The sequence below is a fragment of the Cyprinodon tularosa genome, unplaced genomic scaffold, assembly GCF_016077235.1.
Source record: "Cyprinodon tularosa strain WSP-4 unplaced genomic scaffold, ASM1607723v1 ctg3, whole genome shotgun sequence".
NCBI classification, from domain to species: domain Eukaryota; kingdom Metazoa; phylum Chordata; class Actinopteri; order Cyprinodontiformes; family Cyprinodontidae; genus Cyprinodon; species Cyprinodon tularosa.
This window is the reverse complement of record NW_024039007.1, coordinates 1018213-1035162: the sequence shown is the minus strand read 5'-3', so window position 1 is coordinate 1035162 and position 16950 is coordinate 1018213. Positions and strand designations below refer to the sequence as shown.

The 16950-nt window shown below is 36.3% G+C and overlaps 1 protein-coding gene across 1 annotated transcript in view; it reads right to left on the bottom strand.

The window, feature by feature from the left end:
• LOC119787491 (ryanodine receptor 3-like) overlaps positions 1–16950 on the bottom strand; it is a 154527-nt gene that overhangs the window by 61763 nt on the left and 75814 nt on the right. The window contains exons 31-41 of the mRNA XM_038291382.1: positions 16719–16879; positions 16469–16634; positions 13973–14059; positions 13586–13812; positions 11409–12213; positions 10772–10972; positions 8403–8505; positions 6855–6986; positions 1864–2137; positions 1507–1621; positions 944–1076 (exon numbers count right to left, since the gene is read on the bottom strand). Coding sequence (XP_038147310.1) covers positions 944–1076; positions 1507–1621; positions 1864–2137; positions 6855–6986; positions 8403–8505; positions 10772–10972; positions 11409–12213; positions 13586–13812; positions 13973–14059; positions 16469–16634; positions 16719–16879 — 2404 coding nt within the window. The remainder of the gene's footprint in view (positions 1–943; positions 1077–1506; positions 1622–1863; positions 2138–6854; positions 6987–8402; positions 8506–10771; positions 10973–11408; positions 12214–13585; positions 13813–13972; positions 14060–16468; positions 16635–16718; positions 16880–16950) is intronic.

The window sequence follows — 16950 nt, the reverse complement described above, 5'->3', positions numbered from 1 at the left end:
TATTTTTGACAGTAATAGAAGTAGTTCTGGAAAAGAAAAGAATATATCTAAGAATCAAACCCTTGGAAACTCTGCTGGAATAAATTTTTCGAAATCAAATAGAAAACCATAAATGGACTGCTTTGGTGCTCTGATAGATTATTTAAACCAGATAGTACACAATTGCCTCTGTGCTCTGGAGGGGCGCATCTTCGGCTCTTCACAATCACTATTGAGCATTTTTCCTTTATATAAACTTTACATGCACAAGTGCAATCTCACAAACAACTACAGGTGCTTGGCTCCAGGTACTTAGAGATTCACTTCCATTCAGAAAGCCCATATTCTTATCTTCAGATTAAATACTACTAATTATACTTCAGTGATGGTATCAAGGTGTTACTTTATTGTATCTCTTATACTATATCCGTTGGTTGTGCTGTTCTTTTTACATCTCTTTGCAGGTGATGAAGCAGACTGTAATGTTTTATCGTTATCTCCCTTTTAAATCCCCTTTTATCGCCTCTTTCTTTCATCTTTTCTACTTTTCTTTTCCTTTCCTGTTCTACTGTACTTACATTGCAGTTTCCATAAAATCTGTAATACTCCCTGCATAAATTATAATAAAGCTATTTATATGCATAAATTAAGTGGAACACTATGGCGATAGCCATACTGCTCCACTTGTGAAAGCAAAATCTGTTAGGCTCTTTTTGGCATCAAGACAGTTATTATTATTGCCACATCGCCAGACAGGACACTGTTAAAAAAAAAAAAAAAAAAAATCACCCAAAGCAGTTGTTCATGGTATAAAACGGTAAACAGAACTACGAACAGTAAACAAAGGCTTTACTGAATCCTTTGTTTACTACCCATCAATATATGCCTTCTCCTTGCAGTGAAATCCTGTGGCAGCTAAGCTTATCCAATGCACTGAGGGGCCACTACACAGAGCTGTACTTACCCAGGCCTACGCTACTGTTTTCCAGCAGGTAGCTAAGGTGATCAAACATTGCTTTCTGGTTTTGTCGGCTGATTCGGCAGAAGTAGCACAAGAAACGACAACAACTGGCCACCATTTTAGGAAAAGCGATTTCCTGTAATATGGCATAGACAAACAAAGTTATAAACACACTTTATTTTTTCCCTGCCAATATGTTGCAAGTTTAAATAATGTGAATGTAACATTAACTGAAAACTAAATTAGATAAATTAAGCTTCATAAATTAGGCTTCCCTTATTTTACATAAGCTAATTTGGAGATGGTACCAGACTCTAGGTGTCTGACACATTCATGCACCTCCAGGCATTTGGGTACATGCTACTTTTCCTGTCTTTCTGCCAAGACTCTCTCTCGGTCTGCAACCATAATTCACACACTTGTAAGCTTGTAAATGCTCAAACCTCATACGAATATGATCAAAACTGTATCAAAGGTGGAGGTGTTTTGACATGTTTGGGTGTCTTTCTGACTGACTGATGTCTGATGATGGATAATGATTATGGTAATGTTTGATGTTTTCAAACCTGGGACTTGTCTCCTCCAAGCACGTTCACCATGACCTCCATTACAGTCTCGTGCATGCCCAGTATTCTCATCAGGTTTGGATGCTGGTAAAACACCTTGTTGTTCATGATGTCACTGCAAAGTGAAATAAGGTATTTTGGTTATCACTAAAGGTGTTAAATTAATTGGAACACAATTGCACCTATTTAAGTAATCATACCTTTGTCTACACATTCAACAAAGTACTCTAAAATATAAAATTTATAATGGAAAAAAAAATTAAGAAAATTCAACAGTGATGACTACTCTCCCACGGCAACATACACTGGAAGAAAAGGAAACCCGAAAAGGTCAAATTAAATGATCCATCAACTTACCTGAGTCCATCAATCATGAGCTTTTCCTCCTCTTTCCCCATGCGAACAGACAGCAGAGACCTGATCTGACCGAGGGAGGCCAGGAGGTTGATAGTGTCCAGAACAGAGGCAGCACTAATGGTGTAAGTCTTCCTCATTGCCCGAAGAAGCTCCCCAATGCTGTCATACTGTCTCCTCAGCAAGCTGAACATCTTGCGAACAAGCTTGGGGTCTTGGATGTGACATTCTTGTGCCCAGCTGACCATTGTCTGAGAGATGAGCTCCTTCAGATTAGCTGAAAATGATATCCAGGTAAAATTACTCTGTGTTCATTTAACAACAGAGCAAGATTCTCAATTAATATGTAAGAGACAATTGCTACAGTACATTTTAATTATCATAGAACTTTAATCCTTTACAAGAATCAGGTCAATAGAAAAGTGATGGGCAATCTGTCGTACACATCAATGTAAGGCAGAAATGCCAACATGCTGAAAGAAGAATGTTCTAATTATGTAATAAAAATGTTCTAATTATGTAATAAAAATACCAACAGCAATGGTATTTTTAGGGCATCGTTTGGTCATGAACGCAACTGCTGTAATCTAAGATCATCAAATCAAATTAAATATAAACTGGTTTCATCGTCTTTACATTCTTAATGTATATAATGGTGCTTTCTAAAGACTTTTCAGACTATACTGAGGCAATGTTTATACTCCTAATGGTGCTTTTAAAAAGAAGTCATCTGTTTTGACAGCTTACGTACATAAGGGCTTCCCCTAATGCCTCATTGAACTTAACACCCACCTAAATTAAACTAATCCTCGCATTTTTGCATTTGAGTATGTGAAGAGAACCATAGGTTGGTTCTTAGAGTACAACACCAAGAGAGAAAAAATATTATCTGAACTATTTAGGAACATTAGCATTCGATCCCACTAATTATATTTAACCATACACTTTTTAAACTATTTGAGAAGTTCACTGTTCGATAGTGGAGAAAAAGATACCGATGATTAAGAAGGCTCTGGATTTCTTTCACTTCTATCTATTGCAAGCTCCAGTGATCTGAGAAGCATTTTGATTCAGTATCAACCATATGCACTGAGAGCAAACTGTGCTGTCTCTCTCACTGTATGAGCTGTGGTAAGATCCACCCCTCACAGCTTTGCTTTAGTTAACTTTGCAGTCCCCACTTCAAGGATAACTTGAAAATGTTGCTTGTTTGTTTTGAGTGCACACATATCAAGATTGCAAGGTTAAAACTATTTTATTTTGTAATATCTTTTGTAATATCTTTCTTTGCTTGATTGACCTGGGTGTTTGACTTTTCATTCTGGCTTGGAAAAAGGCATTGTGAAGGGTTGAAGGACCTGATGTTCTACTGACTGCCTCATTAGACTAAACCATGTGCTCCATTGCCTGAAGGATGTCTTTGTTTTTTGTGATTTTGTTAGATTGTTTTGTGGCACTCATTTTATTTTCCTCTTGTGTGCCATATAGTTTAGCTAAACCACTATTTCACTTTTCTAAAGTCTCAGTTCAGGAGCCCTTGTGTCCTATATATTTTGTTTTTGGTTTAGTTAGTTAAGATTTTCTCTCTAGCTTATTGTGGTAAACTCTGTTATTGGCCTGCATGTCAATGTTTCAGTTTTGCTTATCATTTTTTGTACTTATGGGATAAATTAAAACCCAACATTTTAAACCTAACGTGTTTCCTTTATGCTTTACTGCCTAGTCCCTTATAATGACAATACAACAATTATTTTCATTATTATAAAATCAAATTTCAAGTATTCAACAATGATTTTAGCTTGCTAACAATTAAATAAGATAAATAATACAGTTAGAAACACAAAGTACACTAAGCAAAACATTAAGCATTTTTATGCGACAGATGACAGTTAGCTGTACTAGGCATGGGCAGTTACTGGTTTCACAGTATACCCTGGTGTGAAGTAATAAAACTGTTGATGTTTTCAGTCATACCATTCTTGGGGCAAAAACGCTTTAGTTTCATAAATTTCATCAGAGAGGGTGCTTAGGTTATGAGGAATTGCAGCATCCTGACACCTTCGTCAAGCACACCCTTGTGTAGCTGCTTGCTCTACAGATGGCTGAAAGAGGGGAGTGCCCTGAATTCTTTCCCCTGCTTTGGGCCTTACAGCTAGGGCATGACCTGCCACCACTGTTCTCTGAAATTACCAAAGTCAGCTATAAAGGAATATTTCTACTGCAGGAAGATGGACGGCAGCGGCTGGGAGTAAGAAAGTTGCAATACATGTTTTTGAATATTGGCGGACAGAGTATGCATTTGCAGCTATGACTGCACATGTGGAGCATCATCCAGCACTATTTAATACATTCAATATAAAGTTTATGCTGTCTTGAATTGAGCAATAAACCTTTGGTGTCAGGCATTAGTGAAAAAAATAGGCTGCTACCACCATGTTACAGATTGGTGATTATGCTCAAAGCAACTTGTCAACCAGAGACCTTTGAAGTGTATTTGATTAGCTTCTTTAATGTAGACATTTAAGAAATAGAGCCATTATCATAATAGGATGCTACTATGATATTTTTGCATGAGGTTATCATGTCATAAGAATTTCATTCCAGCCCATGCCTGATGCATATTGTCTGCATATAAACAAATACAACATTTGGCAGTTCTAGAAACTGTTAACTGTGTTAAAAATATATCAATATTTTGGTATTTAACGGATTTTCACTATTAAAAAAAAATCTGCTTCCTATGGAAATTCACAGTTCAGTTTAACATTTTTGATAACTATTATTCATTATAAATATATTTTTCTTTTAGTTGTTCTTTACCTTTATTTTAAAGAGACATCATGTTAGACATTAAACCTTTAATTTGAAAACATAAAGTGATGACTATCTTTTGACTAAGTTATCACTTTTTTTCCATATTGCAAAATACTATTGTTAATTTAACTCAGCTGTTGGAATTTTAATAGAGCCCATGTTTGGACAAAGATATCTGTCGATAAAAAACATATGTTTAGGTGTTTGAATTTGTAAATGTTAGTCAATGAGTATGATTAAATTCAAGATTTGTGTCTGTTCCTTACATGTTATATGAGAATGTTTATCTGTTACAATACAGATTTAGAATTTACAAATACAACATACAAATGTAATACCCCTGATTAAGCAGGTACACTCCTTACCAGTCGGTGGCAGTAATGCAACTGAAAATTGCAGCCATTAAATAAAAAAAGAGGAAGAAGACAAAAATAAAAGCATCAATTTTTGCTTAAATGTTTTCAGTGCATGCTGAGTATAATGTTCTTGTCTTTTTCCTCTTCTCTAAAAGAAGGATTTGGCGAATAACATTAAGGTGCATTACCACCATCAAGTGGTAGGAAAGTAAAAGCTTGTAAATTTGTGATTTGTATTGTTTTGTTGCAAAGTTGTAACTTTGGATCTTGTTATTTAACTTCTAAACTTCTCACAGATCAAACATTTTACTTAACGTGTACATATAGGTTGACAAAAAAGAAAAAATACAAATCTTAAATATCTCATTAGAATAACGAACTTAAATTGACAAATACAGATATCTATAAATATGACCTGATTGACAGTAATCGTACCTGCTACCCATATCTCAATCAGATGTGCTGTAAAACTCTATCTTCTTAGCAAGTTTATTTCACATCAGTAAAAGCAAAAAAATACAGTAAAAGCAAATTCTTCATTAGAATGCCCTCTTCATTTTTTTAAGAACTATGATTGACTGGAGACTAACCTGTTGTAAATTGAAAAAAAAAAATCAAATTACTAAGTGCACTATACTAAGCCAAGCTGACACTTCAGCAAGAAGACCAGGACTTTGCTATTTTTAGTATTATTGAGGTGGTCACTATAAAGTCAAAGGGGGCAAAGACACGTAGAAATATAAAAAAATAATTTATTTGTCGTGTTAAATGACATTCATGCTGGTAGCGAGAGAGTGAGGCACAGCAATTTTTAAGCAGATTCCAAGAAGGCTTGACAGAGAAGAGAAAAGTTTCTCTATGAGCTTTTATTTCTTTTATAGAATATGCTATATTTAGAAATATTGGCATTTTTGAGAAATGCTTATTTTCTGTGGAAAACACACACTGAGACAACTGCTGCAGCAATGCCACCTGTAATTGTGCTGTAAAGACAGCTTAAGAGTCAACTCTGTAACCAGTTAAAATAGTAAGACACTTCTTCACAGGGACTGTACAGTCACATATAGATCATCACATTGGCTCTACCCATAATATAACTAATTGCAACTCGGAGCAAGAAGGCAAAAAAGGAAAGAAAATGCAACACTGCTTTTAGAGCTTTTATATTTATATCTTTTAGGTGTACATCGTTCTGGAAAAGTGACGCATGAGAACTAGTGTTCATTTCAAAGTGTCTGAGTGTATTCAGACCAAGCTTTTGAGTATATTGCTATTTTTCTTTCTTTTCCATTTTGCTTTTCACATTTCTCCAATCCCATCGGAGACAGAGGGGTATCTTCACTCTGCAGTATCTCCTCCATCAGGCTATGTTTTTTTCATAATGAAATTGAAAATAAATCGAAATCACTGCAAGACAGTAACTCAGTCCACAAGACAGCCAAGGACACATGCTTGTATTACAGTGGAGCAACCAAAGAAATACCAGCTCACACCCCTCACTTTTAGTAGCAAAGAAAAAGGCCTGGGCAAAAGGAAGTGAAAAAAATGTAGGAGTAAATGGGAATGTAAATATATTAGGCTTTGGCAGAAAAAAGTGTTATTAACAACAGTGAAAAGAAGAGTTTTCTGTCCTACAAGAGCTGATTAAAAAAATTCAGACATTAATGGATGTAACTTTTTAATCAATATAATTCCTGAGATGCTTTCCAGTGGCCATATTAATTACATTTTGTCTATGCCACTGGGCCAGTCTGATTTTAACATTTAGCAAGAACTGCAGCTCACGAAATAATGTCTGTGATAATAATAAAAGTATTTCCTTACACGGTGCTGCTTGTTTCTTCTCTATTGGTTCTTGTGCTTTATAAGACTGACTTTTAATCTTGTTCACCAGCATAAGGAGGCGACCTTTAATAGATGTATCACGTTCATCTTCATCTTTCTCCATCGGGATTCCTGCAAAGCAAAACAAGACAAACACACTATATTAAAACAAAAACTTCAGTAGAACTTAGTTCTCCTTGCAGATTTGAAAAGTAGTCTGTGTTCAGTCCAAAGCACAAGATGTACAAAATTGCTCTTTTTTTTTGTGCACATTTTTTTATTGTTTTACTGAATAGGAGATGGGGTGAGGTACCAGGAAAGGTTAGTCCCATGCAGCACAGCTGGGGCCACTGTTTGTTCAGCAGTAGAATTTGGTAATTCAATTGTTTAACAAAACATCACGATTTCAGAACAAATGCAGCAGCACTAAGCAATAAATCTTGTTCTAAGACAACTTTTTCTGTGAACAATTCTGCTGATGCTGACATTTCATCAATTTGCTAAAATATAAACTTCTGCTTTATTTTTGGCAAAAAACAGCAGAAGTCTCTTGTTAAATATAGACTTATTTTATATCATTTTGTTTATAAAGCAGAGCAGAACTATACAGAAGTAGTGGAGAACATGACTTGCTATTAAAAATATCTCAATGTGCTACAGAGATATATAAAAAAAAGAATTAAAAGAGGAAAAGATAAAGTAAAAAATTTGACTTTTTTCAACCCCTACCCACAATAAGGTAGGCTTTGCCCTGTCATCCCCATGTCCTCTCAGAGGCTGTAATAGTTGATCTCTGGTGGTTTTTAATGTTCAGTTTTATTTGTTAATAAACATGCCACAAAATTGACGTTCAGATATGGTGTTTTGTTTTGTTTTTTGTTTTATTAGCATAAGATTGTTTGTTCAGTGCTGGATTAAACTATGTTTTCCCCTTCATATATCTCCTTCAAATTAAACTATTATTTTTGACAACCTGAATGGTATCACTGCCATGGGGGAATGTAATCCCATAGAAATCTTGCCATCCACTGAGAGACAGGGAAGTTCAGAGTCACTGATGTTTAACCTTTTCTGCACTCTGAGTTCCAAAAATCTAATAAGATGACTAAAAACAACTAATCATGGTCCTGCTGTCCAAAGGTTTTCATCATATGCAAAATTATTTATACACCTTAAATTTTTTAACACTTTTTTTGTATTTTATTTGGTGTGACTGACCTGCAAAATCGGAAAATGTAAGCAAAATGTAATTAGATTTTCATCAAGTGTTTAGGTTCATTGTCATAAACTAGAGCAGAAATCCTAAGCATTCAACCAGCACTCCAATGGAATGCTTAAGTCTAGGGATCATAACACTTAATTGTCTTTCATTGAGCCTGCAGGGCATTTCATGCTCGCCTATTGCAGCAGTGTATGCTGCCTTTGTGCATTGTAAATTCTTTAATCGATGAGAGCAATATAGGTTCAATGTGTTGTTTTAAAAACTTTTAGATAGTAAGCATGACTAATAAAATAGCTCATAAAGTCTTTGCTACATCTGCATCTCACCACAGTGGAGCTGCAGCTGGTTGTGGAAGTTATAGAGCTCCTCCTGTATTTCTAAAGGACATGGACAATCATCACCAATGCTGAAAGTCAGCAGCATGTTGATCTGAAATGACAGAAAATATGAAATCAGACAAGAGTAAAACAAATTTAAGTTTCAATGAAACTGCCTTTCTCCATTAAGGATATATACATTCTTAGTGATGACTCATCCTGTTGTTGATTTTTAAAGGTCATATCAACATGATGCATCAGTAAGATTCTCAAAAAGGAATAAATGTTTTAATGGATAAATGTCTCTTTGCAGTTGCATAGCGGGTAAGTGACTTTTAATAGACAATAAACTAAAAATAGTTGTGCTTCTTCAGCTTGTTGTCTTCCCAGCGGTGCACAAGAGCTTTTTGCCCCCAAGCTTATTGAAAAGATGGAACAGATTCAGAAATATTTGGGGCAAGGATAAGCTTTCAACCTCTTGAGGCCGAAAAGCAAAATTGAAAGACTAATGATTCAAATCTCTGTAGACTAACGTTACGATCGAAAACTAGCTATCCATATGAACAAACTACTAGCACTTTGTAACACACATGCACACAGTTTCAAGCAGACTGTCACAAAGACTTTCCTTTTTTACACAAACTTTAGTTTCATGAGAAGCTTTTCAAGTTTATTTGGAATTTAAAGGGACATTGTTTGAAAATGTATCTTTTTCACTGCCTGAAATCAATGATGCTATTTACATATGTTATCATTGGTGTATTTTTATCTTCACTAATAATCAGGCTCATTTCATAAGCAAATAATTTTAATTTGTTCATAAATAAGGTTGGTCAACCTTTTGCAAAGCGCCATGACAGTCTGTCATCGTGAAAATACAAGGGGCGAGGGATAAAATAGTCCTAACGCATGGAATAACACGTTTCCCTTAGTGGCAGTGCAGTGCTATTGAGAGGCGGTGATGAAGATCATCTGGAGACACCAACCCAACAACTGAAATTCTGCACTACTGCAGCACAATTTAGGAACATGCATATGGAGTAGCAGCACTAGAAAGGTTTAACCATCCCCAAGAAAGTGAAAAAGAGAACTCAAAAGACAAATAACCTGGAGACATCAAAATTAATAAAGATCTGGCAAACCTTCTCCAGATGGAAGGAGCTAATGAAAGAGAAAGGTCTTCAAAGGGATGCTAAAGTTACAATTTTTCTCCTTGACAACTAAGAGAACTGTACTGCCTAAATTAGGATAAAGCTAACTCTTTCCATTCGGTTCAAGTAGACAGTGATGTAGTTTGAATAGAAAGCATAACAGTAGATCTTGCACAGATACACCAATTTTGCTATTGCAGAATTGTAGGTTTAGTAGCTTTCAAAGCTGCAACAAATGCTGGCTTTTTGTCACAGTAAATGTCAGCTTGTAGAGACTTAACTTTAAATGAAATAGTTATATGTGCATTTACAGTTACATGTTTTAGGAAGTGAGAAACTATGGTATACAGTAGTGCTTGTTTTTGCAAAATACCCCAATTTCACTGCTAGATGACAGTTTGCAAGACAAACACTAAGTTAACAAGGAAACGTGTAAAACAAGGAGGTCTATACAGGTAGAGACTATTGTAAATGTTGTTGATATTTTACCAGATTTGCTCTGAAGAACTAAAGGACAAAATCTCATTCATATATTTTGTTCTATACTTTGAATAAATTAAAAATACAAGAGAAAGATGGATTCACTACATACTGTGTAAACACACAGGTACTAATAGTGATTTTTAAGCAATTCCCTGTAATTCAGTTCAAAAATACTTAATTAATCCAAAAGGAAAATTAAATGTTGTATTAAAAATATGTGAGTTTTCAGAATGAAATGAGTGAGCAGCCGAAATTGCTGAGCCTATTACCCAAATATAAAGATAGTAGATAAGATAGTACAGAATGAATATCCTACACCAAACAAACATTGTTATTTACTGAATAGACAAGCAAAAGTCAGTATGTAACAATAGTGTCCTCCAAAATATTATGACATAACTGTTAAAGATATACTGTATTGAATTTGATCTCCAGTTAAAACACCTTTCTTATTGGTGAACTTTTAGTCAATGTACTGGATGAAAATAAATTTAATAAGTCATAGAGAACAATATCTTTTCCTTGATAGCTAAATTTTGTCTATTTTGCAAAACTTTTTAACAAAGGCAAACTGCAGTGAGAAAATCTCCAGGTTGCATTGTTCACACGATCTATGTGTGTATAGCTTTAAATGCACACAAACTTTTAAGTTTTGTATTAAAAACATTCATGCTATCTCACATTTATTTTTATTCAAGCTTTTAAATGTAATTACAGTCATTTTTAACTGTGTGTTTATATGACCTGCTCCTGAGGAGGTGATCTGAACTCTTTTGTCTTCTTTGCTGTAACAGCTGCAGACATATTGAGGGCCAGCATGAGCTCATTGTAGCGGAACTTCTGATTGTGCTGCAGTTTGGAGACAAAGCTGTCTGAAAACGACACAATGGCCTCAATACGGTGCTTTAGCTCGCAGTCGCAAAAATAATGAAGCAGCTCACACATCTGGGGAACAGACAAAGAAAGAAGATACAATTCTCAGAAATTAGGAAGGCTTTCAGTACATCTTTGTGTTCTGTTCAATCAAGGCTTAGATAACAAGTTCAAATTCCTTCATGCTTTTATATTATCCCACTTGATAATTTCATTGATGAATGACTTCTCATACTGTACTGATATATATACACTCAACACAGCAGTTTTTGAGTATCTGACTAAGAACAGAGCTGTCACCTTTCTTAAATGGAAATGTGTACCTTTTATTACTTTTTTATATTTACAGATGCCTAATAGTGAATCCTAACATTCTGGGGGGGGAAAAAATCGGAATTTCAAAATGACATTATAGTAGATTTATAAGTGGCACATTCCAGATGTTATTGATGTTCATTTTGATGAGATGAAACACTGTTTTGTTTTATACTTCTTTTTCCATCATTACCAGTCGCTTGACGGGCTCTGGCAGCCTCTTCTCTAGAAGCCCCTTTATTGGCTGCTTGGCCTCTTTGGCTGCCTCTTCTTCTCCTGCTTCCACCGCTTTGCCTTCAGTCCCAGTAAGTCCCTCTTTTTCCATGGTTCCTGGGACCCATTCCACATGTGCATCTCTAAACACGTTCGGGTCAATGAGCAAAAGAACTTTTTGAACATCCTCGCTACCTAAAACACCCATCGTCAGCAAGGTGCTAATCAGCTTCAGGATGGGCACAAACTGATATTCTACGCCTCCTCCAACCGGATCTCGAATGTGGTGCCCGCCGCCTTGAACAGCTTCTGTCAGCATTGAAATTGCTTTTTCCTTAAGTGCATCCAGTGGGATTTGGGGACTGTACAGATAATCCCTCTTGGTGCTGATGAAGCATGGTGGTGTAAAGTTGAGGCGGGGTTTTAGGGAGGTGCTGAGCCCCACCCCTGGTGGGCTGTGTTTTTTTGTAGCACTTGAAAAAAGACGAATTGAACGCGTCTCAGCTGTGACTGGAATGATGAACTCATCTTTCATCATGAGTCTGGCCTTCTTGGCTGTCTCCAGGTGGATGCTGATCAGAACATTGTAGAAGCCCTCCCGTAGCATGCCGGAGAGATATTGATTATCGATGGTGTATAGGAGCTGTGACTGGTCCAGGTGGCTGCAGAGGGCGTGGGCAACGCGAGTGTTTCCCAGTGCACAGAGGGCACAGTAGAGCTTCAATGTGTGATAGTGGAACTTTCTCATGTCCTCCTGCTCTGACAGCTCCATAATGTCAACACACCTTAAAAGGAGAGCAGATGCACACAACATTTACTAAAATGTGCAGAGTCGTTATCCCAACAAATGAATTTTTGAATAGAAAATCAAGACAGAAAACCGTAGTCTTTAAACCTTTTTTGTTTATATGTTGTAAGATTAACCTAGAAATATAAATATAGTTCAGCTGTATTTTATTTTAAGCACAAATACAAGAACGGAGTTAGTTTTTATTTACTCATAGAAAATTGGAAAAAAAAATAGGGTACAAATGTATCACTACTTTTTAATATCCATCCGTTGTCTCTAACCAGTTATCCCTGAAGGGTTTGGTCGGATTGAACAATACATCACCAGTCAATCAAAGGACAACATACAATAGAGACACAACACCACGCAAGGACACACTTTTGTGAAATTAATAATAATAATAATTTAACTTTATTGATCTCACATTGGAGAAATTTACCTATGCACTGCCATTGTGCAGCGTCCGAGGAGCAAATGGGGGTTAAGGGTCTTGCTCAGAGACCCAGAGTGCAGGCTGTGGGGATCGATACAGCTACTTGCACCTTTTCCCTTTAATGAAGTCATTGTTGATCAGCTAAACTTTATAACATAAAAACACTAAGGATGATTTCAATTTTTTTGTCATTTTGTTGGCATTCTTTAGTGTAATCTCAGTAAAATGGATTATTTATAAGATTATAATCTTTTCTAATTTTGTTTTATTTATAAATGTTATGTATGATTGTGTTGTATTCTAATAGCTCATTAATAGCAAAAAAAAACAGTGCAAGAAATCGTGCAGCTAATTCTTACTGTAAAGGAGCAATGACAACACTTCTGTTATCAAGTTTACTTTATACTACTGTAAGTATCAAAATATACTTTGGCCCAGCAAAACCCAACTGTAAAGCTCTTCATTTATTGATGTGTTACCCTTACTAACAATGAATTTATGAACTGAATATTATTAGCGATGCTCGACTGCTACTCTCCTTCCTAGTTTATTTGGTATATGAATAATATCCATAATAATGTATAATTGTATGTTGTCTATTTTTACACAGCAATGTTCTACACTTTAAATGTGTTTTGTGCATAAATAAGAAATAATCACTAATAAAAATTCCAAAATTACATTTCTAGAGTTTCTGGTTCTTTGTAGCACATATAGGATATAAATCAAAAGGTTTACTAAAAGGAAGGAAGGAAGGAAGGAAGGAAGGAAGGAAGGAAGGAAGGAAGGAAGGAAGGAAGGAAGGAAGGAAGGAAGGAAGGAAGGAAGGAAGGAAGGAAGGAAGGAAGGAAGGAAGGAAGGAAGGAAGGAAGGAAGTTGAGGATTTGTGTACTTTTTAATAAACAGAGCAAACAGCATGAAATCACTGCACAACCTGTTCTCCTCAGGTATGTGAATTGCCAACATCTGCAAAGGCTCCACACACTGAACCACCCAGCCTTGCCTCTCGTTCACTCTGGCTGTTTCTACTTTGAGGAAGATGTTGGGCATGCGGCTCCACAGCACTGCATTGATTGTCTGGACATCTAGCCGAGGCGGACACTGGGGCACTGGGTTCTTGTGTTCACTCTTAAAGATGGCTGATGACAGGGGCATTGCGTTCTGAGCGGCACAAAAAAATATAGCAAAACAACTTGAGTCTTTTGACTATGTTTTCAGTTTATAGAATGATAACAGTCTCTGGAATAGATAGAAGAAATAAAATGTTTACAACGGCAAAGGAAAAAAAAAAAGGTCGTCATAAAAGGAAAAAAGAGTTTACCTTTACTTTAGCCAGCTCGAACTGAAAGAGGTTTGGGCTGGTGGGTCGGACGAACACAGCAGGGAAGAGTTTTGTGTTGGGTTCCACCTAGAAAAAAAAAATTAGAATATATTAATTTCAAAGTAAAAAAAATTATAATAATTTAGTAAGTAAGTTTCAGAAGGGGCAAGATTGCAGGCCTTGTAGGAGGCAGTTTAAACGATGCATCATGAAAAAGTATTATTTGATGATCAAGTGTGTGTGTCATCATATGAGTGTTGAATTACAGGATGAGTCAGTACCGGTTAAAGCCTTGCAGAATTTCAGCTAGGGAAAAATGTAAGAAGATTATATTGCTTGAAAGGCTCTCCGAGGTTTAGCTTTAAAGTACGTCCAGAAAAAGCATATTTCAAGTTCAACAATAGACGTCAGTGCTCTGTCAGGAAAATATGCAAAGCTGTAGAAAGACTGACTCTCCTGCTACAATCTAAACTGCTAAGAGTGAGCAGAGTGTGAAAATAAGAATGGAGCAAAATTAAAATTAATGACGTAGGTAAAAAATCACAAGTGTCAGGATATTGTAATCAATTTAACAAACTTGTTTAACTTCCATTACCGCATCTTTCAACAGAGATATATGTACAGAGAACCAAAAAATACATACACTTTTATATCTTAGGTTTAATATTGCCAAGCATTGGATAACAATCTACAGTATTGATTCGACAATCTAAACCTTCATATTTTTTATTTGGCTTTAAGGACAACCTGTGGAAAATCATTTTAAAAAGGGGTAAAACATTCATGGCTGTAGCTGTCATGATCATGGCTCTGAGAGCTGACGTAATTTCTCATTTCATTCACCTGCTTAACTGTGCCCAGTTTCCAATTACCACTCATCTAATCCACCTGCTCCTGCTTCTATATATACAGCTCAATCCCACATCATTGAGGTTTAGATCATGTAAATCCCTTGTTTGTCCCACAATGGGGAAATTCACTCTCTGCATTTGACCCATCCCCTTGGGGAGCAGTGGGCTGCTATTGTTTGGTGCCCAGGGAGCAGTGTGGGGCTAAGGGTTTTGTGCAGGACCCAAAGTGGTGGCTGTGGGGATCGAACCAGGTACTTGCAACCTTCTCAGAGCACAAGCGCACTGTTCATGACTTCCTGATCCTTATCTGCCTCTTCTCCACTGAGCTTGCTCTGTTATTATCTTGGCTCAATGGAGAGAGTGAGATTTTAGTGTACCGTTCAGAGTTTATGACAGTAATAATTAGAAGGAGTTGTGATAAGAAACACTGTGAAGACGGGCACCAAAACGTTTTATTGTTTTTTTTTTGTTCTTGTTATTTCATTGCAGTTAAAAGATAAATAAGCTGCTGTGCAAATTCTTCTAAATGATGCATAAATTATATACTGGTGTGGTGAGAGCCAATTGGAGCCAACTGGAGCTTGAGAAGCTCCAGACTGTGGAAAGCATTTTTAACTTCTCAGGATCATCATCCATTACATCTTCCCTTACCATCCTCAACAACACTGTGTTTACTTCTGATCACTATTGGTTCATTGAAACCATGGTTTCTTGGGACTTGATCAAGTCCTCATACATAGACACCATTTAGAATATGGCTCCACTGAAACTACACTCTGCAAAAATTCAAGAAAATTCAAGTGGTAAAAATTTCTACAGGGACTGCTGGTTGTCTTCTACACAGCTGTTTATAGTATGTCCAATGCACATACATCACACATGCTTTCGCTCAGCAACTAAAAAGTGCACATCCAAACAGCCATAGCTAGTCATACTGTATAAATAGGGATGACCTGCTCTTCAACCGAAACTAGGATCAGAGAAAGGGCAGTTATAATTTTTGCACAGCACACACAACCTGTCAACAAATTCTGCCTCCTAGAAACATTTAAAGAAAAAACTAATACAAAGAGTATTTGCTGATAAAGTCCACTCTGATTGTGTGAAACACCTCAGTGCCGAGGGTAGAGTAACAGCCTGCAGCATCATACCACCTTCACCATGCTAAAGAACTGATTCAGTCTTACATTTGAAACATCCATTTACTCTTCCTTAATTCTTGTGTCTAGTACTAAGACAATCGTTGTCTCATCTGATCATAATTTTTTTACTCAGTAGAGATTTAATTAACAAGCTGTATTTTTGGCTATATCCAAAGCTGCCCCTTAGAAATAATTCTAAATGAACACAAGAAAATTCTTCTTATTATATCTATTGAAAAAGCAGGGTTAAATCAGTCTCTAAAATATATATTACCAGTATTGAAACACATTATGACACTGCTGGGTAGAGAGCACCACTAGGAATATTTTCTGACTTAATATTACTCCAAGCAACTTATTATATATTTTGGAATATATCTCCTTAGATTTTTGTGGTAATTTTGTTCAACTTTTTAAATAATTTATTTTTAGCACTGATATAGAGTTACAAGGTGTGTTTGTAACATGGAAAAAAAATCATAATCCCTTAAGCAAACCAATACCTGGTAGGATGTGGTTATCTCCTTTCCGTTGACAGTGAAAGTGACAAGGCCAGTGGCGAGGTCAATTAAACATCCAATCACCAGGTCAACATTGCTGCGGCTGGTGGCGTGAGTAGCACTGTTCACATCACCACCCCACACCATGTAGCAGTTACTCCTCTTCACACTGTTTTTGCATTAAAAGATATGGACATATATCAGTGTTTAGAACACAAAACATAAAACATGAAATGAGAAAAATTAGACTCGCCTTTCATGGACTCGCCCACGTTCATCCCCCAGGGTTACAGTCACTGTTCTGTTCTTGCTTAGGTTGAAATTGTTGCTATAATAATGATAATCAGGGGTAACCCATCCAACCCACACACAGGAAGGGTCCTGACCAGCGAAGATTCTCACTGAGTGGTAATACTATTATAAAATAAAGCAAAGTTAATGAAAAATGTAGGTGGCAAATCAGGTATCAACAGACAACATTTCTA